Source organism: Sorex fumeus, unplaced genomic scaffold (assembly GCF_029834395.1).
Source record: "Sorex fumeus unplaced genomic scaffold, SorFum_2.1 ptg000039l, whole genome shotgun sequence".
NCBI lineage: Eukaryota > Metazoa > Chordata > Mammalia > Eulipotyphla > Soricidae > Sorex > Sorex fumeus.
In genome coordinates, this window is record NW_026606096.1 from 9,030,819 (window position 1) to 9,057,644 (window position 26,826).

The 26,826-nt window shown below is 36.4% G+C and overlaps 1 protein-coding gene and 1 pseudogene across 1 annotated transcript in view; one reads left to right on the forward strand and one right to left on the reverse strand.

Annotated features, from left to right (window-relative positions):
* The window catches only part of ADAM7 (ADAM metallopeptidase domain 7), a 64,952-nt gene extending 40,468 nt beyond the window's left edge, over positions 1–24,484 (forward strand). The window contains exons 16-23 of the mRNA XM_056118823.1: positions 554–743; positions 6,181–6,261; positions 7,605–7,677; positions 8,637–8,733; positions 9,121–9,220; positions 12,570–12,635; positions 13,624–13,680; positions 24,380–24,484. Coding sequence (XP_055974798.1) covers positions 554–743; positions 6,181–6,261; positions 7,605–7,677; positions 8,637–8,733; positions 9,121–9,220; positions 12,570–12,635; positions 13,624–13,680; positions 24,380–24,484 — 769 coding nt within the window. The remainder of the gene's footprint in view (positions 1–553; positions 744–6,180; positions 6,262–7,604; positions 7,678–8,636; positions 8,734–9,120; positions 9,221–12,569; positions 12,636–13,623; positions 13,681–24,379) is intronic.
* LOC130028471 (uncharacterized) lies at positions 16,018–16,130 on the reverse strand (annotated as a pseudogene).
* Positions 24,485–26,826: the final 2,342 nt, after the last annotated feature.

Here is a 26,826-nt window from a genome sequence, read left to right on the forward strand (position 1 = left end):
GTTATTACTGACAGCCATGACAGATGTTTTCTCAAGATAATCATACATAGCCCAGGCTTTGACCCCCTGCCGCGGGTCACGTAGGTCAAGATGACCATACATAGCACAGGCACATAGGCCCTTGGTCAGTTAAACAGCCAGCTTCCCACAGCACCTCTAATCTGTAAACTGTGTTTTTATAGTAGTAGTAACTTCATAAGCTTATTGTGGGAATCAACAGATGACAATCTTCCTTTATAATGCATAAAGAAATCTTAGTGTCCATAATAAAGTTATGCCAGTGAAGATAATTGATAAGATATTGATATTATCCTGCAAATGAGATAATATTGACTCATGATAATCACAGAGATAGTTAAACAATCATTGCATCCTTATCTACCCTTCTCAGGCTCAGGAGAGGATGCTTTTCTACTTGCTTACTCTGCTCCTTCTGGTCTCTGCACAGCCTGCTGGTGAGACAGCTCTACAAATAAGTAAAAAAACAAGTGACAAGACCATAGCCAGATTAGTCTCTAAAATTCTTCCTTGAAGTATTCTTCTTTTCCTTTAGAAATATCAAATGTGGAAAGATATTCTGCACTGGAGGGCACCATCCATCTAGTCTTGGAGAAGAAAAGATCTACTATCTGAAGAACTTTCAAAAACAAAATACAACCACTGAATGCAGAACCTTCTTTTTATACCACAATTCTAGAGATTTAGGCTTAGTTGCTCCAGGAACAAAGTGTGGAAATGAAAAGGTAAAGATAAAATCCCTTTGTTTAATTATAATTCTGAATTTAGCCACATTAAAACGTCTTTGAATCCTATAATTGTTCCAAAGGCCTGTATATGAGAAAGTAGACAATAATTGCCAACTGGATTTAATTAGAATAACAATGACACTATAATAAATGTTAACTTTGTCTAATCTTTGTTATATAAAATATTAAATTTGTTTAATTAACAACTCATGGAAGACATTTAATTAAATTATAGGCATAATTTTAATTTGACTATAAGTTAGCCATAATTTGTCATAAATTCTTCTTCATTAGTGTATATTTGTTGAGCACATTTTATATGTTGTCAGTAGCACTGTAGCACTGTCCTCCCATTGTTCATAGAGTTGCTCGAGCAGGCCCAGTAATGTCTCCATTGTGAGACTTGTTGCTACTGTGTTTGATATATTGAATACATCATGGATAGCTTGCCAGGCCTTGCCGTGCGGGCGAAATACTCTTCAGTAGTTGCCGGGCTCTCTGAGAGGGGAGAGGAATCTAACCTGGCTCGGCCTTGGGGCTGGAGTGATAGCACAGCTGTCAGTAATTGCACAGGGCATAAATTATATAAATAAAAATATACTTAAACATATCAGAGCTTAAGTTATAGAGTAAATATATTATTTAATATGATTATATTCTTTAATTTTACTAAATCATTTATCTAATAATGAAATATGCACTAGAAGTGTTTTTATCATTATATGATTAATAATTTAAAATTGTTATCTTTTGAGTTAACACAGGTTTACAACACAGTATATTATGAAGCATAAGGTGCACATCTTTTTGAATATACATTATAACACCTTCCAACAACTTAAGTATATTTAACAATTCACCCTAGTTCATTGGACCACCTCTAACTTCTGTACTCCATGAATATTTCTGCACAAGTAACCATAATTGTGGTTAAAATTTCAAGTATTTGGTTGATCTGGGCTTTGTTGGTTTCTATACTTTGTTTCTTTCTAACCCTATATGTGAGTGAAATCATCCAATATTTGTCTTTCTTCAGCTTATTTATATCACTTAGCATAAATCACTCCAGTTCCACCAATGATTTTGCAAATAACAACCAGATTTAAACTGAACACATATACTATGTTTTCTTTACTCATTTGTTAGTGGGTGATTATTTTACTTAGCAAAATAGTACAATTGTTATAAAAAAATCACACAATCATATATATATATATTTACAGGAAAACATTAATTTATTAACCAAATAAAATTTAACTATTCATCCATCTATGAGAACTTAGGCTATTTTATTAATTATAAATAGAGCTAAAAATGAAAAGTTAGATATGTTTATTTGCATTTATATTTTATATTATTTGGTTATGTGAAAAGAATTCTGAGTCCTATCATAGTCTTATTTTTAATATTTTGAGAAAGCTCCATATTGTTTCCCATATAGGTCACCCCAGTTTTTCACCCAAAGAATATGAGCCTTCTTTTTTCTCCACAATACTTCTAATAATTTTGCTTCTGATTTTTTTAATCTATGTTATTCTCAAAGATATGGAAAATATATATTATTGTAGACTTGACTTGAAATTTCCTAAAAATGAGTAATAATAATGATTTTACATATGTGTGTTGGCTATCTTCTTTGAAGAAATATATATTCCTCTTTTGCTTATTTTTTCATCTTTTTAAAAAATTGGGTGAGTTTTATAAATTCTTTTTATATTTTAAATATTATTTCTTTGTCAAATATATTCAGGATCGTCTATTTAGAAAGATATACTTTTGTTTTAGTGACAGCTTCTTTCACTATGAATATCCTTTTAATTCGGTTAAGTTCTTTTATTTTTTCCCTTTTTCTCCAACTCTTGCCCAAGACACCACTGAAATCAATATTGTAGAATGAATTGTCTATATTTTATTCTATATATTTTATAGTTTTATGTCTTATATGCAAATAAAACTCACATTTTATTCACATTTTAAATCCCTATTTATTTAATTCAAATGTATGAGATGAGATTGTAGTCCAGTTTCATTCTTTTGCATGTAGCTATTCGGTTTCCTACACCCAACCTACTCTATACACTAGCCTACACACACCATGTTTTGGAGAGACTTTTTTATCTCGATTTTATTTTCTTGGCTATTTTGACAAAAATTAATAGCCCACATGTCAATTTACTTCTATGTTATTTTTTCTATTTTTTCATTGATTCCTGTATTTAATTTAATACAATCTCATATTGTTCTAATTACTAGAGCATTACAACTTAGTTTGTATTGCACTTAGTTTTCATTGTAACTTAGTGGAAGGATAATACTTCCATTCTTTTACTCCGAATTGTTTTTTCTCTTTTAAAGTTTTATGATTATACACATGTTTCATTAATGTCTCTTTTGTTTTCTTAAAAAAATCTTTTGAGTGTGTGGCTTGATTGTATATTTAAGATATTTTTGTTTTCTAGTGTATGCCTAAATTTTATACTAACTTCCTTATTAGTGGGCTGGAGCAATAGCACAGTGGTAGGGCAGTTGCCTTGCATGCAGACAGCCCAGCCGAGCCGGGTTCAATTCCTCCACCCCTCTCGGAGAGCCCACCAAGCTGCCAATAGTATCTTGCCCGCATGACAAAGCCTGGCAAGCCTGGCAAGCTACCCGTGATGTATTCAATATATCAAACACAGTAACAAGTCTCAAAATAAAGACCTTATTGGGCCCATTCAAGCAAATCGATGAACAATGGGAGGACAGTGCTACAGTGCTTATTAGTACTGCCTAATTATATTCCATAGTTTCTGGTAAATTCTTGTCTTTATGTATCTAATTTTGTTTCCAATTTTCTTATTATTCTTTGATTTTCTTGCTGACTTAATGGTTATTTCATATCATGTTACTTAGTCTCCATATGATTAAGATTTTTTTCAATTTTATTTTATGGTTGATATCTAGTTTCACTATATCTTTTATTATTAGAAAAGATACTTTACATCATTTCATTCTTTATGAACATAGTGACACAGGTTTTGCATTCCGACCCATGTTCTACAATCAAAAAAGTACCATGTATAATAGAGAACAGTATGCACTTGCAATTTTGAGTTTTAGCATAGTAAATAGCTAGTGTAATGTGTTGTAGTGTAATGACATTTTTATCTTAATATATATTTTTTCTGATATATGGCTGTCTCTACTAGTTAAGCCAGAATTTGCATGAAATCTATGCTTATCTATGGACAACAAATGGGTATCTTGGGTAAAGCAAAAAGTTTGCTTTTACTAATCTATATTGCCTACAACTCTGTGACATTTTAATGATTAGTTCAGGCCACTGCATTTAGGAATTGATATTTAGGAAATTTACTATAAAATTATTATTAGAATTTCATTTCAGAGTTATTTCTTCTTAAGTAGTTTTGCAGTTTACCTAAATTTTGTTGCTATTCTATTCACTTGTATTTGATAAATACTTTTCATATACTGTTTAGGCTCATTTTTTAAAATTTTATGTCTTCTAAGTATTTTTACTTTGAGGTTGCCATGAGTTAATAGTAACTGGATAAAAATAAGAGCTAATTTAGAGAATTGAAAGATGACAGGGTGCAAAGCATCTAAATAGACTAGCAGAGAAAAAAATAAAGAAAATCAGAGAGATTAAGAGATTTATATAAGATTTAGAAGGAATGTTAGTACCATTGGGTCTTTTAGGACCAGAAATTATATTTGAATAAAAAATTACTTAGAACTTTCTCAAAGTGGGAATAAAAAACAAGTATCTAGATTCAGTATGTTAAAAACTAGAATTCTAAACTAAGTAAACTCAAATAGCTGCATATCTAGACAGATTATAAGTATATAGTTATAATTGTAAAAATCATAATGGTAAGTGAAAGAGGAATGTTGTAGATAGTTTAAAAGAGGCACATGTCTGCTTTGCAAATGGAGACCCCAACTTTGGGTATTGGCACTGCATGGATCCCTGAGCAAAACCATTTGGAGACCTTGTGTCCTCCAAGAACCACTGGACACTAGGAGCAACACATTAATGGATCCAAGAACCTAATTATAAGGCTTTTGTTTCCTAAGTGAGTACCACAGTAAGGGCTCTGAGGCCCCCACAAAACACTGGGAAGCCCTCTTTAATTAAAGTCAAAGATAAAGAAATTTAAAAGTATGGAGAGAAAAACAAAGATGCATATATTTGACACATCATTTGACTATAAGAATATTGTAGAAAAGGAACCTTATATGACTGAAGGGAATGCCATGTCAAAATGCTGAATGAAAACCACTTTCAACCGAAATGCTCTACTCAGCTAAATTATTACTTAAGGATGCAGGAATGAAAAAGAGCTTTGTACACATAATAGCTGGGTGAATTTTTCTTCACTAAATCACCTTTGCAAGAAATATTAAAAGTATTTCTATAAAATAAAAAGATACACTACTTGAAATTAACAATGCACCAAAAGCATAAAATGTGGGGAGAGACTGGTATCTCTGAGATGCTCCAGATATATTTGCTTTCAACATCTGTTACCTGAATGAAACTGAAGAATATCATGTTGAATAAAGTGAGGCAGAAGAAGAGGGAGCCAACAAATAATGATCTCTCTCATACATGGAGTATAACCAAAAAATAGTAGTGAGTAACAATTACCCAAGACAACAGAAACTGAAAATGAACCTTCAGTAGAATGCAGACCATAGGGGAGCAAATTTGGGTAACAGGATGACAGAAAGAGGACACTGAGACAATGGAGGAGGGATGTGGTCACACCACTGAACGGCATAGAGCTGGAATGTGTTGAGCATTGAACATGATCAATTGTCAGTATTGTAAAACACAGTGCCTAAATGTTTTTAAAGTACCTGAATCATAGAAACATACAGAAGTGAAGCATGAAAGGGAAAATTAACACTGATGATGGGATTGGTGGTGGAACTTTGTATACCTGAAATTCAGTCAGAAATAACATTGTAAATCACTGTCTTAAAAATAAATAAATACTTTAAAAAATGTTAAGTGGACCATAGTAAACTAGAATGTAAGAATGCAAGTAAAATAGCAATATTCTCATTATAAAAGTTTATAAAATGTAAGAAAAAGTTAAAGAAGAATAAACATAAGTGATATTAACTGATATTAATAAAATACCCAACCAGCAGTCATGAAAAACAAGTATTAATATTTATCAAAAGCAAATGAAAATATAATGTAAATAACTGAAGAAACTGTTATAATTGAAGATTCTATGATATATTAACATTTAAAAGTAAGCATAAACAGATATTTTTAATAATTTGTATACAACAAAGCTTGTTTCAACAATATTTTTGAAATATATGCACTAGATATAGAGAATTTATTCTGCCATGAAAAACCATATGCTATTTTTCATAATTTAAATTATTGATACATTTCACTTTAACTTATTTCTAGGTATGCAACAATGGTGAATGTGTGAACATGGAAAAATTCTACAATTTAGTCAATTGCTCTTCTCAGTGCCATGATAATGCTGTAAGATTTAATTACTCTTTCATACATGTCATTTTTTGAATAGAACTTTAATCATGAGTCCAATTACATGCATATTGAATTTCAAACTTTGATATACGACTAATAAAGTTGATCTGTGTGTGATATATGCATATGACCACAGTGAAAATACAAATTTTATTATCAGATAGGTAATTTATAAACCCAATGATATTATACAGATTAAGGTTTAACTTAAAGTTTAAAAATGTATTGATTGTATCATTATTTATAATTAAAATATAAATATTAGCCTAAAAGTTTTAAATATGATTTTTTATTTCACTCAGTGAAAATTTCCATACTAGCAATTTCTAGCAGCTTACATTTTCAGATAACATCCCTCCTAAGATTGATTGATTAGTAGCACATATAGATTTATGTGTGTGTGTTCTTTCAAGTTTCTTACATATTTACACATTATAAATGCTTCATTATAACCTTAAAGTGTTAGCACTTTTCTTGAGACTATTTTAATAGATTCAGATCTAAGTATACTAATGTTTTGTGAGTGGAAAAGTTAATATTTAAGTACAGAAAAATGAACAAGTCTCTGTGTAAATCTTTAACCACTGTAATGGATTGTAATGTAAACTTTATGCCATAACTTTTTAGCCCTATATCAATATTGTTTCACTGTTACTAAATGAAGTTAGAGTCTGTTCTTAGGCTATTAAAGTTACAATTCTAATAGAGACTTTCATTTAATAATAGTGGTACCTTTGGAAAATTAAGTTAACTTCATCTAGCTTTGAATTTTTGTCAAAAATTATATGATTGTCATAATAATTCACTTATTCAAAAAACATATTTTCTTTTTATATTTGCTATTTTTGCCAATGTTTATTTTTGGTATGCTGTGCACTTAATTTACCAATAACTAATTTAATTGACTTACCAAGAAAAAGTGGGCTGGAGCGATAGCACAGTGGGTAGGGCATTTGCCTTGCAAGCGGCGGACCCTGCCAACCCAGGTTCATTTCATCTGCCCCTCTCGGAGAGCCCGGCAAGCTACCGATAGTACTTCACCTGCACAGCAAAACCTGGCAAGCTACCTGTGACATATTCAATATGCCAAACACAGTAACAACAAGTCTCACAATGGAGACGTTATTGGGCCTACTTGAGCAAATTGATGAACAACAGGAAGACAGTGCTACAGTGCTACCAAGAAAAAGTATGCATATGGTTTGAACTAGAACTAACACTAATCTAAATATGGTACACACCACAGCTTATGTTGGTTTGTTATTCTATCACTGTCCTGTGTATCACTGTCCTCACTGTAATTTTATATACAATAACATTACTGACTCTTCTTTCAGGAGGATGACAATACACCAGAGTGCCAGTGTGAGGAGGAACAGGCATCTTGGGAAGAAACTTTTAGTGCTTCCAGTGAGTATCATAAAATGTAATATTTTGAATACAGAAATAGACTGGCTAGTAAACATTTTGATTTTTTTTATTAGTGAAACACCATGAGGTACAGTTATAGACTTAAAAATTTTTGTGCTTGGGTTTCAGTTATACAATGATCAAGAATCCATCCCTCCACCAGTGCCCATCCTCCACCACCATGGGTCCCAGCATCCCTCCCACCCCCCGTCCCCCCATCCTACCCTGCCTCTGTGGCAGGGCATTCCCCCTTGTTCTCTCTCTCTTCTTTTGGGTCCTGTGTTTTGCAAGAGAGGCATCGAGTGGCAATCATGTTTAGTCTACACAGAAAGATTGCATTCATCTGGGGAACATAAAGCAACAAAATGGGAGAATAACACCCAGGAGTGGCTGAGATTAGTACCAGGAATTTTGCTCTGTGACTTAGAGGGCAGCCACACATGCTAGGGGATAAGGAAGCTCAGATAGAGAAGAGAGCATCAAATAAAGGGTGTTGTGAGGATCCTCCCAGGGTGGGTGAATCATAATTTTGAATTTTAATTTTCCAAATTTACTACAAATATATCATGTGCTATACCCTTGTTTTGCTATTACTTTCTATGTTTCAATAACTAAATTTGAATTTATTGTAATTACTTTTTAGAACTAATATATCTTTTATAGTTAAAATTAGAATAAATATTTTTAGAATTACAGAAGGCTTCTTCTTAATAAGTTAACATCTTATAATCAATGGGAAAATTCCTTCTGTTTTGGGTCACCTTAAGCATAGTATAATCATAAGTGCAGTGCCAGTTTCTGTGATGATGGATGATTTTGTACTGGAAGGGGAAAGGAATGTAATAGCTTAGTTTTGTACTTGGAAGGGAGAAAAATTTAATAGCTCAGCTATATATCAATATTTTAATATAGTCCTAAAGTTGATGTTCTGGCTGAAGCTCATGTTTTTAAATTTACAGATACCTCTATTTTGATTGTTGTGCTTTTCCTGGTTTTAATTGGTGTTGGAGGTACTACATTTTTAATTCGCCACCAAAAACTGAAGCAAGTTCAGAGGTAGGTCTTACTTTCTTTGTGCTACAGGTGGCCATCTATGAGATTATAGAAATAAAAATCACTAGCAATATACGACTTGCCATAGAGAATAAACCTCTTTCTAGAGACCAGGTAAGAGTAGTAGTAGTAAATCAAGCTTTTATATGCTCTGCTTCCATTTAAATACTTATACAAATAGGTTATACAAACATTTTTGCACATTAGGCTTGCAAGATTGTGCACGTGCATGTGCTCCTGTGGGGGGGGGGGAGGGCACACACACTATTTTTGTTCCTCTATCAGATTTGTTTTGTAAGATAAAAATCAGAATTTGAAAATATTTCTTATATGCTTTAATATTAAACATAAACTTATCATAGACTTTTGTCAAAACACATTTTTTAATAGCCCACCTAGAGAAACTCTGGGAGTGGAGAATAAAGCATATTTTGGTGATGAACCACAGGTAAGAAGTGAGCCAATCTTACTGGATATCCATCATCTCCAAGTAAGAAGTTTTCATTTCCAATAGTTAAATAATAGTCAAGAAATTATTTCAAAGAATACAATTGTTTAAATAAAAACTAATTTGTATGGTATTGAAAGAACTACAGGTATAAATCATACTTCAATCCACTAAACCAAGCCTCAATTGAGTTCAAAGAACTTGGGTCCAGACAAAGTATATTCTAAAAATTGTATTAGAAATAGAAAAAGATGAGGAAAATCCCCAAGTTGAATATCAGATAACAAATCAAAAGGAAACCATGAGACAAGGAGAAATAAAAAAGGAGATTAACAGTGAAGGAAAGAAATCAAGGTGGAAGAAGAGAATAGGAAGTATGGGTGAAGAGGCATCAGGGCTTCAATTATGCCATTGATATGAGTGCGTGGTATAACGTATTTCTAAAACACTGACTCAGCAAAACTGAGAACATGAGATCTAAGCTGTTACCACTGAAGCTTTATGATATGCCTGTCAAGTCGACAGGGGGAAATGGGGTGAAGATTGAGGTAGGGAGGGAATATGGGGATACTGATGGTGCAATTAGTGTTGAAATATTATATGCCTAAAACTCAACTATCAATAACTTTGTAAATCACAGTTCTTTAATACAAATTTTCAAAGGGGAATTAGAAAGTATTTTAAAATATACCAAAATATTTAAAAAATGACAAGATCACTACTTGACTAAAATGTAGCTCTGCGCTGTAGCAATGTGATACTGTTCATTGATTTGCTCCAGCAGGCACCAGTAAAATCTGCGTTGTGAGACTTGTTACTGTTTTTGGCATATTGAATACGTCAAGGGGAGCTTGCCATGCTCTGCTATGCGGGTAGAATACTCTTGGTAGCTTGCTGGAATCTCTGAGAGGGGCAGAGGAATCAAACCTGGGTCAGCTGGGTGCAAGGCAAATGTCCTACCCACTGTGCTATCACTCACCCCATTAAAATTTCTCTGATCAAGGCCCTCGAGCAGGCCCAGTAACATCTCCATTGTGAGACTTGTTGTTACTGTGTTTGGCATATGGAATACGTCATGGGTAGCTTGCCAGGCTCTGCCGTGCAGGTGAGATACTCTTGGTAACTTGCTGGGCTCTCAGAGAGAGGCAGAGGAATTGAACCCAGCTCGGCCTGGCCGGCTGCAGGCAAGGCAAACTCCTAGTGCTGTGCTTTAAAAAAAAAAAAAAAAAGAAAGAAAGAAACAAACTAGAACCATAAAAGTAAAACATGCCTAGTATCAATCAAACCAGAAAGAAAAATAAATGTCAGATTGGTCAAAAATGAATTAGAGGGGCTGGAGTGATAGCACAGTGGGTAGGGCATTTGCCTTGTACGCAGCCAGCCTGGGTTCAATTCTCAGCATCCCATATGGTCCCCTGAGCACCGCTAGGAGTAATTCCTGAGTGCAGAGCCAGGAATAACCTCTGTGCATTGCCAGGTGAGACCCAAAAAGAAAAAAAAGAAAGAATTAGAAAATAATAAAACAAAATAAGTAAAAGCAAAAGATGATTTTTTAGATCTATAGCTATCCCTCCCAAGAGATTTTCTTGATTGAAAGACATATTTCCTTTCTCCTTTCCTCCCTTGTTTCTTTTTCTTCCTTCCTTCCTTCTCCTTCCTTCCTTCCTTCCTTCCTTCCTTCATTTTGGGGCAATACCCAGAAGTATTCAGGGGCTTATCCCTTGCTCTGTGTTCAGGGGTCACTCTCATCAGTTCTCAGGGGAACTTAGTCATGGAATGCAAGGCAAGCATTTTGGCCATTGTACTACCTGTCTAACCCCACAGAGATTATCAATATAATTAAGCATAAAAGTGATACCATACACACTACACACTTAGAAATAATGTGAAAATATATAAAACTATCTTTTTATATTTGTTAATATAATGAAATACAATACTATCTTTTACATTTTTTATTTTTAAACAAATTTTAGTGATTTACCAATGTTCCTATATAATACAAATTTGGAGAAGTACATTTTTACATGTGTATAAATCTAAGTACATTCCACCAAAGTTCTTTCTTACCCTTTATTTAAACAGTGTGACTTACAAAGTTGTTCACGGTACAATTGTCTTAAGTATTTTATATTCCAACACCAGCCTCACCACCAATGCACCCTTACCTCCACCAATGTCCCTCATTTCCCACCCACACAAAAACCTGCTGCCTTGGGAGGCACTAATTAATTTACTATATATTGCTTATTGCAACATATATCTCATAATGGTGTTGGTAAAGTTGTGACTGAGGATTTACTGAGCTATGGGGTATGAATTGTGCCTTCTGTATTTTGTTTTCACTCATCACTTAGCCAGTTTATACTGAATTTTATCACCTAATTTTCTTGTTTCTTCTGGGCTGTTTTCAGTTCTGTGAAGTTTGGGAATATTATAAGGCCACATATGTGGCTGCATGCTTCAGGGACTTTAGACCTAGAATAATGAACTTTAGGTAACTCTCAGCCCTCTCAGAGTTCAGCCCTGAAACTGAACTGTTTTTCTGGTAGTGGTAGGAGCCAAATGTAGGTAGATGCAACGCTGAACCTTTGGCAGGGCAGGGAAAGTTCTAATGTCATTACACTAAAAAAATGCTTTCATAAAACCATTTCTCCAAGTATCCTTTTACTTTTCCTCTGGTAAAAACCTTTATTTTTTAACAGAGTATGAGTTATTTTGTTGCATTTGATTTGTTTGTTTACGTTACACACATAGTGAAACCATCTTTCACTTTCTGATTTATTTTGCTTAGCATAGTTACCTCAAGTTCTGTACCTCTTCCCCCAAATGGCATGGTTTTACTCTTTTTATAATGTATATAAACCACAGATTCTTTATTCTGTCATTTTTTGAGTGTTTACATTGCTTCATTGTTTTGGCTAATGTTAATAATGATGCTGTGATTATAGGGGTACCACTCATAATACAGAGAGAAATTCCCACTCTTGTCTTATTTACAGTTGCTTTATTGATGAAGTCTTAGACTCCTCTAAGATAAGAAAAGCACCTACGATATAATTTTCCATAGCACAGCGGTAGGGTGTTCGCCTTACAAGCAGCCAACATGGCCAACCCGAGTTCAATTCCTCCGCCCCTCTCGGAGAGCCCGGCAAGCTACCGAGAGTATTCGATATGCCAAACACAGTAACAACAAAATCTCCAATGGAGACGTTACTGGGCCCACTCGAGAAAATCGACGATCAACGGGAGGGCCTTTACCTTACCTTACCTTTAGTACTTTTATATTTATTAATATTGCATAAGTTGTTAGAATTTTATTTTGAGAGCTCAGAAAGCTGTAATTCTTGCTAGAAACTAATAATAAATTAATAGTATCTCTTTTCACTAGCAAATAAGTGCCGAGTCTGTGGAGACACCTTCAACAAGTTCTTCAAGTCCTCACTACATCACACTGGTATGATCCCTGTATCTGTCCTCACTCTTGGATGTTCTATTGTGTTCTGTTTCAATGTTTTTTTTAATATCCCCTAATTAATAACTGTTTATTTTGAAATGTCTGATGATGTTTTATAGCTTTTCCAACTGAAGCGAAAATAAGACATTTCCTACTTTGTGCAAGTGCACGATCAATTGAGGTTATTAAAAATTCTAATATTGAATTCATTATAAATTCATGTGAGTTATCTTTGATTATTATAGTAATTTATTCATATGTTACATATTATAATTACTGAATTTATTGGCTCCATTAGATGCTTCCCCTGAAATGAATGTTTCACTCACCCACCTTTAATCACAGTCCTGGTTCTCCTGGTTCAGATTCTAAATATGGCTTCCAAAAGTTTGGCGTTATCTGAAGGCTTTCCACTAGGAAACCGAGGAAAAGTAAACAGTGCAATCCTTCTTATTCAGAACCAGGTGCCCAAAGCACCAAGAATCTAAGCTAAATACATGTCTAAAACAGCAATTCTCTTGTTGCTTTTATTACTAATAGCTAAAGAAAGTGATGTAATTAAAGAAATATTTATTCTGTGGTTACAAGAATACTCCTATTTCAAAAGGGTCTCCAGAAAGTACACTTCCCAGAGAGATAAACATATCTTACTAAATCAGTGCTATAATTTTTGTGGGTTTTACTGGCATTTTAGAAGAGATTACTTGAGTGAAAGCTCTAACACTTGAAAAATGTTTGTAATTTTGTTAGCAATTACATTGTTATAGAGAGTCACAAAATAGTTTACAAGCAAAAATGCTTTCAGATACTTCATTTAACTAGATCTATACCCATCCTCTTTAACCCATAGTAAGTTACAAACTTAGATTTGTAAGGGATCAATAAGAGATGGTTTATGTGAGCAAATGTATATGTGCTCATGGGGTTTGTGTGTCATTGTGTGTGTTTGTAGTGCAGATCTAGATACAACACAATTTATTTGTTACAGAAACCTGGAAGTAAAGATCCAAGTGCAATGGCAGATCCCGATCAAGGTGGTAGAGTTGTAAGTTCCCTTGAAACTTCCCTTAAATGTTTCAAATATTAGTTTTCTTTTGTTTACATTAGTAACTCATTGAGATATTCTCTATTTTAAGGAATAGGATACAACATTTGAAATAGACATCACTGATAAACTGAAAATTCTAATGAATAATCAGCAGAGCATTAGTTCAAGAGTTTTCCATTCGAACAAATAAACAAGCAAAGTTAGAGCCAGAGTTTTCATGCATTTTCAAAATTAAAAAAAATTTTCTCACTTTTATTAAGAATTATTTCATTAATGAAATAATTTATTTAAACACGAGAACTTATAAAGTTATGAGCTTTCAGTGTTCCAGTACCAATCCCACCAGTAGAGTGACTTTCCCTCTACCATTGTTCCCATTTTCCCAACCAACCCCCAAGCCTGTCCCCTAAATGGACTCACAATATTTTATATTGCTTGTTAAAACTAAATACTTGATAGAATTCTCAAAAATAATTCATTAAAAGAAAATTTGTGAAAATTGTTACATCTCACTATGGGGTTGTCAAAAATCCTTGTCTAAGAATTTAATTTGTTGGTTGCTAGTTGAGTCTTTTTGTTTATCGAGCTTAGTTAGCTTCTACATTACTTTGCCATCAAATTTGGTGTGCTCCAATTGGAGTTTCAGTACCATGGAACTAGGAGATGTACAGAAACTTCAGAATCTGCAAAATTAAGCCAATGCGTTGATATGGGTGCGGAGGGAGGTGGGAGTGCGCATGGCTGATGGGGCTCTGGAAGTATGGGGTGGGGGGTAGAATGCCCATGTTCATTTCAAGAAGGCCCCAGAGTTCTCAGCCTACACAGCAGCATATCTGGAACTTTTGCAGTTTGGTGTCTCTGAAGAGGTTATGGTGATGGTGGAGTTGGGCTGTTGACATGGAAGCAGTAGTGGGGTGTGGGTGCAACAGCCAGGGGTTAATAGGGCAGGGACTAGGCACACTCTCATACCAAAGGCATGATTCAAACTTTTCCTGACCTGAAAAAACATCCTTGGGTTCTCACAAAATTTTAAGGTATTTGGAATTATTGTCTATTAGAAAATTCATCTAAAAATCATAATATTTGGGGGACAAACTCAAAAATTTACTCTAATGGATGACGTATCCATTACGAAGTTATTAAAATGTACTAGATTAGTTGAATCTTTATTCCACGCAAATATTTTCATGTTGAGTATTTTCATAGTTGAAATGGAGAAGGAAGGATATATCAAATGGCTCCTTCACTTGAGTCATGAATCTGTTTCACACTGAAGAGTAGAGACAATCCTTAGTGCAAACAAACTGCTGTCACCTAATGGAAAACAAAATTGCTTTCTTTCTTATGTGATGGGCTACTAATTTTACAGTATCTATTTAATTAGCCATAGTTGAAGAGATCTGGAAAACTGTGAATAACTCAGGACAATGGAATCATAAAAGATCATTTTAATCAGTAACTATAAAGGAATAACTGAAATGCAGCACTTGTGCAATGTTTACAGAAAACAACTTTTAACTACCTGTTTCTATTTAGAGCTTGAAATTGGATATTCAAAATGGCTGTGCAAGACTAGGCTGAGGATTTTGAATGCAAGATCTTCACAACTTTCCCTGGATATTTGCTCCACAAATTTCTAGCTATTTTTCAAATGTTCTTTATCCAGACAGGAAAAGTTTAAAAAGTATTTTTTTCTCTTATAATTTCTTATAGAATCCATAACCTGAGCATATACATATACTTCAAAAATTACTGTAATTTTTCAAGTGCTCTTTACTTGATATGAAAAGATAAACTCCTTGTTTAGTATTTCCTATAAAGTGTTAATCTAGTTTCTTAATAAAATACTAAAAATTTGGAGGGCCAAGATAGTAGAAAGTAGTTAAGTAAGTGTTAAGACTTGCTTGTGACTAACTTTGATTTGGTCATTGGTACCACATAATATGGTCTCCTGAGCACCATCAGAAGTGATCCCTGAGCACAGAGATAGTTAGATGAACACTGCTGGGTGTGAACCCCAAGCCCCCAAAATATAGTCAAGATCTTGAGGTAAATAAATGAGGTAAGAAGCAGAACATTCTTACAAAAGTAAGGTTCTCTCTTTGGAAGTATAAAAGTAGTTCTCTTAATGTGGACATGACATAATTACCATTTATTCTAGTTAAAGTCAAATTTTCTCCTGCTCAAGTATCAAGAACGTTAGTGCAGAGAGACACTTAAAACCCAATTTAATTAAAAGAGAGATTCCCTAACCTTTCACTTAAGTTCAGTGAAGGAGGCAGAAAAATAGTTAGCTTAACTATGGAACAATTCTTATCATTGTGCTGTGAGCAGAGGAGGACATGAAAAATTTGTAAAAATTTTAAATATAACCAAATTTTCTAACTATATTAAACTGATAAGAACAGATACTACGCTTGATCTTAGCCAAAAGGCCGAGAAGCGATATTTTCTAAATATATTTAAAAAATTTAAGAATATTATAGAGATGTCATAGAATTTTAAGTATTTCAAAAATCTAACTTTCAACTCAAAGAATATAATTTCTATGAAGGGTCTATGAGAGCCTCACAATGTATAGATTGAGCACTTGAGATGTAATTTTTGTGCCATATCCTCCTCTCTTCAAAAAGTTGTGCAGGTGTGGCATGTGAGATTGTCTTGGAAATGATTTATAGCAATTTCTCATATCAATGTTTCCTACCATGTGTTTTTGATTTTTCTTTTTGTTAACTGTTAAGGCTATGGGTATTAATTTTTCATCTACTGAAATAAAGTTTTCAAGTGATATATGTAATTTTTATAATTCAGTTAAATAAAGGCTGCAAATCAAAGAAGAAAGCTGGTTGTTCCTGGTAAAATTTTATGGCTCTACTAAGTTGCTGTTTGTTCCCAGAGGAGAGAGTGTGATCAGCCAAGGATAGTAGTGATTCAGCACTTTGTACTAGTCAGCTTTCAAAAAGAATTTGTTGCCCTAATTAAACTCATATTTTTTATATAATTTATTTCTTTATTGAATCACTGTGGGAAAAGTTACAGAGCTTTCGGGTTTAGGTCTCAGTCATGTCAATATCAAACACATTTCCCTTTACCAATACTTATTTTTAATCGCGAACCCCAATAGAACCCCACCTCCCACCCCTCCCAATTCCTGTGAGGCAGATGAGTTCTAGTTAATACTCTATCTACTTTGACTAGATACATTGTTTCGATGGAAGATGCACAATTATTGTTTAGAGTTTACGCCCCCCCCCCCCCAATCAGACATGCTGAAACAGCGTTGTGAAATGATTTGCTTTCTACAACTTGGATTTCTGCTATTTTACTTATTGACCCTGGAAGAATTTCTTTTAAAAGTTAGATAGTTAAGAGATTGGTTTCTGTGCCCTGGAGTCGTGGCCGTGCCGGAGAGCCGCTCATGGGGGGCAGCTGGCGACCTCGGTCAGGCGTGAAGGACGGCCCATTACGCCCCCCTTCCCATGAGGTCCCTGCCGCTCCCACCACCCCCGGCTCAAACCTGCTGTCCACAAGGCTCCCGTGCGGCCGCCATCTTTCTAAACTCATATTTTTAAAAACGAATGTTGATAAATGGGAGCTGAAAACAAAAAACAATAATGGGAAAGCATTTTAAGTAAACTAGCTAAAATATAGTACAGTGCATAGGGTCCTTGCCTTACCCATGACCCACTCTGGTTCCATCGCCAGTACTTTATATGGTCCCCTGCCCACCAGGAGTGATCCCTGAGAACAGAGAGCCAAAAGTAAACTCCAAAATGAGAGAGAGCTTTATCATATGCAATAATTTTCATTTTACAAAAAGAGAAATACTTCATATGATACCGATCTCATTAAAGCAAACAATAATTCTTGATGCCTAAAAAATAAGAGACAATCATGTGGTCATTTTCAACTGAACAATAAATATTCTGATGAGAATTATACATGTCAGTGATATTTTATTTAGTACACAAATGGGAGTCCTTTATTTCTTTAGTTTTGTTACCTTTCTTCTATCTATTCCTACAATCTCATAAACATTGTCACTATAGCACTGTAGCACTGTCATCCCATTGCTCATTGATTTGCTCGAGAGGGTAACAATTATGTCTCCATTGTGAGACTCGTTACTGTTTTTGGCATATTGAATATGCCACAGGGAGATTGCCAGGCACCGCCATGTGAACGGGATACTCGTGGTAGTTTGCCTGGCTCTCTAAAAAGGATGGAGGAATCGAATCTGGGTTGATTGCACACAAAGCAAATGGTCTACCAGTTGTGCTATTGCTCCAGCCCCTCACAAACACCACCACATTAATTTATCTGTCGTCTTGGGCTCTATGTTCAGCTAACTGCTGATTCCCAGTGATTTTTATTTTTCGGATTTCTTCTTTCAGTTGAAACTGTCTGGTTTCACAACTCTCTCCCCGCACCACCCCCCCAGCCACCTCCCCAACACACTTCATTGTTTTGTGCCTATATAGACCCCCTATAGCATATATCCTTTATCTTCAGATAATTTCAAGAATGTTCTGCAATTAAGTCCCTTTTTCAAATTCCAGGCAGGTGCTCTTCATGTTTGCTCACATTGTTCTTAGACTTGGGGCAGGTTCGTATTTACACTCCTTCCAAATGCCTGATTCCTTAGATATCTTCTTCCAATAATTGTCTGCAGATTAGGGAGGAGACTTGCAGTTTCTCCTTGTGAGTGGTGTCTTCAAGGCTCAGATTTGTCCCTGGTCATAGAGCCAGTTATGAATTTATAGCCCTAATATCTTATGGCTTATATCACCCCTGGGCTTTGCATGCTTTCCCTTAGACCAACAGTGAATGATTGTATTGTTGACTCCTGCTGCGAATGGAAAGATCTATAAATGCTCACCACCTGTCTCTGTTCTTTAGTCCTATAAAGTTCTTGTTTCCCTGCTCTGTACACGGATTTCAGAAATTTCCTGGTTCTAGTACTTGCCTAAACTAAGACTGAGCTTACTGCATTTTTATGATATATCTTTAAAATATATCATTGGATGAGGACAGATGCGAGTGATAGTAAGAGGGCAGACTGATTGCCTTGCACACCACCAGCGAGGGTTCAGTTCCTATTATCCCAAGTGGTTCCCCAAGCATCACCATGAGTGATCCCTGATTGCATGTTCAGGAGTATCTCATCAAGACAGCTGGGTGTGGCCCAGAAAACAAAACAAAACAAAACTCATATTTTTTGAGTGGCCCCTTACTGTTGAGCCATGTGTCTTATGGATATAGGTAGATCCATCTGGAAGCTTCAGAGCTCCTCACTTTCTAATTTTACTTATGTGTACAATTTTGTATATTAGATTGTATAATATGTATATTAATGACAATCAGTGGTCTGGATTTGGATTAGGGAGGAGACATTAAATGATGCAACAGAAAAACACACAACAAAGATGCATGTTTATGAGGCTAAAGATGTCCATAATGTGGGGGTGTAAAGAGGACAGTGAGAAAAGGAATGCGGGGGTGAAGTTTTTGTCATCTGAGAGAAGAATGTATAGGAATGTATATCCAAGACAGTAGCACAGAAAGAAAGATCCAAGAGAGGAGTAAAAATTGACTCAGCTTTGAACATATCCCTAAACCCTCACATGCAAATCCACAGCTGACAGAATTCTGTATTAAAAAAAAAAAAGTAAAAAACCCTCTGTTCATTTACTGACTAGTGAATGATGTAGACCCTGAGAAACACACATTCACACACACACAAAAACAATAATACAATATTTAAAAATGTACAACAGTAGAAAATATAAGAATAATGATTAAAAATAGACCTCTCGGACATAAAGTAACAAAATAGGAGATTAATACCCAAGAATAGTTGAGATCAGTACCAGGAGGATTACTCCATGGCTTAGAGGCCATCCAGGCATGCTAGGGGGAAGGGCTGCTCAGATAGAGAATGGAGCACCAAATAAAGGGTGTTTGGAGGATCCTCCCAGGATGGGATATGCATGTTGAAAGTAGACTATGAACCGAACATGATTGCCACTCAATGCCTCTTTTGCAGACCACAACACCCAAAAGAAGAGAGAAAACAAAAGAGAATGCCCTGCCACAGAGGCAGGGTGGGGTGAGGGGGCTGGGGGTGGGAGGGATACTGGGATCCATGGTGGTGGAAAATGAGCACTGGTGGAGGGAAGGGTATTTGATCATTGTATAATCGAAATCCAAGCACAAAAATTTGTAAGTCTACAACTGTACCTCATGGTGTTTAACTAATAAAAATTTTTTAAAAATGTAAAAAAAAATAGACCCTTCAGCTGAGAAATCAGCACTAGACAAGGGAGGGCATGTGACAATAGACTGCAGTTTCTGGATGCTGGACCATAGAATTTGCAACTTAAGTTTAGGCAAGTTACATTATAACCACTCAAATACACCAGTCTCCAGTTGTAATAGTACATGGTCTACATGCTTCCATTGCAAGAAATCTCCAATACAGTCCTACATCAATTCTGCCCAAATGCAGTGAACGTGATACAAAAGAGAACAACAAATCAATGTTCTCAGTAATACAGATTATTTGCAAACAAGCAATTTCACAAAGGTACTTTCCCTTTCCCAAAACATTGTTTGGCCATATAACTATGTAATGCAATGAATGCAATGAATCTAAAGAAAGCTAATGACGTCTTTATTAAGTTTTCAAATGTGCGGCATGTCTTTATCTAACCCATCAGCACATCTGTGGAGTTTCTGGAATGAGCACTAGGTGGCCACATAGCAAACTAAATCTATAAGCAGAAATCTTGCAGATGAATTTATCCTTTTGTCAGACATTCCTAGACCTTCAAAATCTAGATTTTAAATGGACATACTAAGACATATGCTAAACTCTTACTTGTGGTAAAAATATGCAATTCTGGGGCATAATTGTCAAGTCCCCAATTCTCTGATGGTTGCATTGAGGTACATAGAGGGGCCCCTAACAAAGAAAAAACCCTGCTGACCCAGGAATATGTGAATGGAGATTTAAATTGAGACCAAAATATATTATTTACTATCAGTTCTAAATGTCTTCTAAAGGTGATCTCTCAATAGCTTGAAATAACCTGGTATCCTGAAAATGACTCTGAGTGCCTTATTTTAGTTTGCTTTTTCAGTTTTGCATTATCAATATTTGGTTTATAGAAGTCAGTAAATTAGCCCTGCTGCCATGGAAACCCGAGAACCCTTTTTCCCCAGGGATAGATAATGGATAGTAAATGTCAAGAAAAGCACAGACTGTGTGGCGGACCATTGATGACAATTGATGACCTTCTACTAATCATCACCAAGGAGTGAGAAATATTGATTAGACTCCTGAGCTGATTGGAAGCTTCCTGATCACCCTCTAACTGAAGGCCATGCTTTTAGGAAACTCAAGAGTGGTTTATGCAGGGAAGTGGTTGTCTTGCGGTCTTGACAGGCTCCATTAACATCTTTCTTCAGGAAAAAGCTGCAATTTTGAGCTATCTATAATGGATATTGATTGCTTTTTTAAAAAGATACATATAACTTTAAACCTCAGGGATCCCTAGGGACAAAAATGTATAAAAAGGGAGCCTTCAGAATCATAGGAATTCTTGATGGGAAGAAAGTATAGCAAAGCTATTTTAGAAACTATTAGATAAGTAAATTCAAAAACCAAATTATTGCTTAAAGAGGTAAGCAATTTGCTACAAGAATAGCATTTACTGAGTATACAGTGTTTATGAAGTACTATTCTAAACACTTCATAGTTATTACTTAGCTTAAAACATTTTAATGGGTTAACTATAATTATGATTCTTACATAAGTTTGAGAAAATTAAGGCCAAAGTCAAATAATTTGCCAAAAGCAAGGAAATATAATCAGTCTATCAATTTAGGCAATCAAACTCCAAAGGGTATGCTGCAGGTATAACAATAATTTACATAGTGGGATAAAATAGTTTTTCCCCAAGCATCCAGACTTACATTCAGGAATTTTATATCTCTTCATTCTAGTCTCAGTTTTCATCCTTTAAATTCCCTATCCTACTCAGACCCAATAGCAGTGACACCTGGCTTACATGATAAGGAAGGAAACAGTTACTCCAACATAGCCTAACTTGACTGAGACGCCATTGTGCAGGTCTAGCTGCACTGAAGGGTGCACCTAAGAGTTGATATCCTAGACTGTTTTCCTGGACGCTGATAGTCCTTTTTGATCCTGTAATCCTTTCTGTGCTTTGAAACAATCACAGACTCTGAAAGATGCTTTATCAATAGGACAGTACTCTGCCTGGCTGAGGATTTTGTTCAGCTTAGTGTGCTTGAAAAAGGCTATTTGTTGCTGCCTCTCAGTCTGTGCTCAGGGGAGTAAAATCTACTAAATTATTGACAGCTGGCATTAACTAGTGGACTGGGGATGACAGAAATCAATAAACAATACAACCCTCTGACATCTTTTTCTTGCTTTAATACAATGATGAGTGCAAAAGATAAGTGGTTCCTTTAATGGGTCCTCCCGTTGTTCATCGATTTGCTTGAGCGGGCCCAGTAACATCTCCATTTTGAGACTTCTTGTTACTGTGTTTGGCATATTGAATACGTCACGGGTAGCTTGCCAGGCTTTGCCATGTGGGCAAGATACTCTCAGCAGCTTTCCAGGCTCTCTGAGAGGGGCGGAGGAATCAAACCTGACTCGGCCAGGCTGGCTGCGTGCAAGGCAAATGCCCTACCACTGTGCTATCGCTCCAAAGCAAAAGTGTTCTATGCTGTTATACTTTTTATATTCCATGCACCTACTAATCTTTTTCATATTTTTCACTTGATGTACTTGATGTGTATAAGTGTGTATACGCAAAAATATACATATATACATATATATATATACATATATATATATGCACAGTGGGTAGGGTGTTTGCCTTGCATGCAGCCAACCGGGTTTGATTCCTCTGTCTCTCTTGGAGAGCCCAACAAGCTACCAAGAGTATCCCACCCGCATGGCAGAGCCTGGCAAGCTCCCCGTGGTGTATTTGGTATGTCAGAAACAGTAACAACAAGTCTCACAATGGAGACCTTACTGGCGCCCACTTAAGCAAATTGATGAACAATGGGAGGACAGTGCTACTATATATATAATTTGGGGGGCACATCCAGTGGTGCTTGGGTTTACTCCTGGTTCAGTAATCATCAATTACTGCTGGTGGTGCTAGTGGCACCATATGGGATGCTGGATCAAATTTGGGTCAGCCATGTGTGAGGCAAGCACCCTACCTGCTTTACTATTGCTCTATCCTGCAAAAATTTTTTTACGGACATAAATCTAAGTATGAGTGATCCCCAGATACACACCTGTATGAGGCATATCAGAAGAACATTTTGATCACACACCAATACAATGATATCATAGATGGCCGCAGAGTGACCTAGGAGTTTATTCCTGGGAAAGGGAGCTCTGATTTAGAGTGAGTTGGTCAGCATAGAGCAGTGGCATGACTCCTCCATGCTAGGCCACACATTTTATAGGAAAATGTTCAACATTCTAGTGATTAATTTTAAGACTCAAACATAAAATACTGAATAGAAATATCAAAATGATTTTAGACAAATCCCCAGATTTTTTATCACTCTAATCCTGTAATTAATTCCTTTCTCCCATGTTATCAGTTTCAGTCTTTTTTGATAAAAAGCAATTTTTTGTCTATGTGACAGAAATGGTAAAATAAAACCATCACCATAAAACAACAACTCATAAGTGCTATGTCCTTGGGTGTGCCTTGTCAGGTCTCCTAAAGAAAGTAGCTGGAAATTATTTTTGTCTTCTGTGAAAGTGTTTTAAGCTTTTCCTGAAGAAGGACACCATGTAAGAAAACACTGCATACCGTAGTTTTTAGACTAGCAGAGAGGAGGAAGAAATGTCTCTCACAATAGATACTGCAAGCAAGAGTGATACTTCAACCTTGAGGTTTTCCAAGCAATTTGAGAGGCATAAATAAATTCATCTCATCCTGTTAATGTTTCATTGGTAATTTAACAAGATTCCACACCAAAAGACCCACAGACTGGACATTGCTACTTAACATTCCTATTTCAGAAATGAACTATCAAAGACAAGTTCAATCTTATTTGAAATCGTTCCCTGATATTGAATCTTCAAGAGAAAAAATGCTTTGCTCTTTTATAAAGGACAAATATTGAAACTATAGAACATCATTATTCAGGTACAAAATACCAAAAACTAGGATCTTCTCTTAAGCCTTCAAGAGATTCTTCTATATATAAACGAAATAGACTGCCAAACAGATGAAACATATAAACCAATTATTCTTATAGATTTAGAGGATAAAATGACATTAAAAAGAACAAAATAACATGTCACTGTCTTCCCGTTGTTCATCGATTTGCTCGAGCGGACCCAGTAACGTCTCCATCGTGAGACTTGTTGTTACTGTGTTTGGCATATCGAATACATCACGGGTAGCTTGCCAGGCTCTGCCGTGCGGGCGAGATACTCTCGGTAGCTTGCCGGGCTCTCCGAGAGGGGTGAAGGAATCGAACTCAGGTCGGCCATGTTGGCCGCTTGCAAGGCAAATGCCCTACCCGCAGTGCTATCACTCCAGCCCAAAATAACATGTATTGATTGATATTATTAAGACTGCTTATTTACTTATTAATTTCTCCACTGTTTGATGTGTACTCATTACAGACTCAAAGTACTCAAGATTTTGTTCTTAAGAACATGAACATTGAAGAAGTCATTCCTCAAGCTGGAGGGATAACAGGTCCCTCATCACAGCTGAGTGTGGCATAAAAGCAAAATAAAAAGAAAATAAAAGAAAGAAAAGAGAGATAAATAGGAAGAATAGAAAGAGAGAAGGAAAAATGGAAAGGAAGAAAGAAGAAAAAAGAAAGGAAGAAAGGATGGAAGGAAGGAAGAAAGGAAGGAAGGAAGGAAGGAAGGAAGGAAGGAAGGAAGGGGGAGGGAGGGAGGGAGGGAGGGAAGGAAGGGGGAGGGAGGGAGGGAGGGAAGGAGGGAAGGAGGGAAGGAGGGAAGGAAGGAGGGAAGGAAGGAAGGAAGGAAGGAAGGAAGGAAGGAAGGAAGGAAGGAGGGAGGGAAGGAAGGAAGGAAGGAAGGAAGGAAGGAAGGAAGGAGGGAAGGAAGGAAGGAGGGAAGGAAGGAGGGAAGGAAGGAGGGAAGGAAGGAAGGAAGGAAGGAAGGAAGGAAGGAAGGAAGGAAGGAGGGAGGGAGGGAGGGAGGGAGGGAGGGAGGGAGGGAGGGAAGGAAGGAAGGAAGGAAGGAAGGAAGGAAGGAAGGAAGGAAGGAAGGAAGGAGAAAAAAGAGAGAGGGAGAAGGAGCAAGGGAGGGAAGGAGGGAGGGAAAGAAAGAAAAGAGGAAAGAAAGGAGAGAAAGAAGGAAGAAGAAAAGAAAGAAAATAAATATTCATGGAAAATAAAACCTGGCTTCTAACACAAAGGATAAAGTAATATATGTGAAAGTAATGTATGTGATTCTCAGAGAAAGCAGAGATATATTTGATGGAATAGAGTTGACTTTAGGAAGAAAAAAATTATCAAGAATATAATAAATGTGCAAATATTTTTATGAGGAAACGTAGGCTTTCAGGAAGAATAACTGTGTATGCATATCAAAATCTAATGGGGACATTTATCAGTGTATATTTAGTGTAGCTGAGTTATAAGGTATATAGAAAAGTAGAATAGAAAGGGGATCGAAGTTAGCTCATATATATGCCATGCTCTTTTAAATCACAGAGCCTAATCAATTTTTAAAAGCTTAAAAAATAGTATACAAATCAAAAGAAAAAATAAATACAATGAGACTTAGCAAAGGAGCAGGAATGATAGTAAAGTGGGTAGTGTGCTTGCTTTGCATGTGACTGACCCAACCAAGGTTCAATCCCTGATATCAAATATGATCTCCCAAATCTGCCAGGCATGATATCTGAGAGCAGAGCCAGGAGTAAGCCCTGAACACTGCTGGGTGTGACCCAAATACAAAACAAAAACAAAAACTATACTAAACTAGGGGGTTTGGGATTAAAATACTACGATGAAATTTGTTTTGGAGGGGAAAGTTGATTTTGAAGTGTTACTAAGGGAAAAGTAGTAGACTATGCAAGAAGATATTTATGAAAAATAGGGTTTCTCTCTTTGTAAATAAACATTTTTATTCAAGTATAAGGACTCCACACCAGGCTGTTTTAACTTGAGGCGTCCTAGAGTGGGGTGGGTGAGAGCCCTCCCCGTCCCAAATGACCCAGCCCCAGCAGCTGACCTCCACTACCCAACCACTGCCATGCTCCAGGCCACTTTCTGGATGCTCAGACCGAGCCTCACGTATGAATGAAGTTCCAGGGAACCCAGATAATGCAGGAACTTTGTGACCTTGGGCTCTGGACTCAATGGGGACCCAAGAACAGAGATCCTCTGGCTGCTTCTCCTAGTCTCTGATGACTCAGGGATCATACCCAAAGCCACACCCTGCCAGCACAAGATAATCTCCTCATTGGTCACCCTCCAGAACTCACAGCTGCTCCTCCCAGACGGGAATATTAAATGAGGCCCCCATAACCATGCCACTAGACTCTGTGCCAGGCTGTTTTCACTCAGGGTGCCCCAGAGTAGGGTGAGTGAGAGCCCTACCCACCCCAAGGGACCCAGCCCCAGCAGTCAACCTCTACTACCCAGCTGCCACCACACTCCAGGACACTTTCTGGACTGTGCAACTGCTTTGTGACACATCGTAAGACACTTCCTACACTTTTTGCATAATTACCACACCATATTTGATGGGGCTCAGACAGTAGGCAACAAATCATGGAGAGAAATATATAAATATATGCCTCTCGGAGAGCCCAGCAAGCTATGGAGAGTATTGCACTTGCACAGGCAGAGCCTGGAAAGCTCCCCATGGCATATTCGATATGCCAAAACCAGTAACGACAACAGGTCTCATTCCCCTGACCCTGAAAGAGCCTCCAATTGTTGGGAAAAGACAAGTAAGAAGAAGCTGCTAAAATCTCAGGGTTTGGAGGAATAGAGACATTTCTGGCACCCGCTCGAGTAAATCGCCAAACAATGGGATGATAGTAACAGTGATACAGTGATCAGGATTTGCATACCATTAATTAT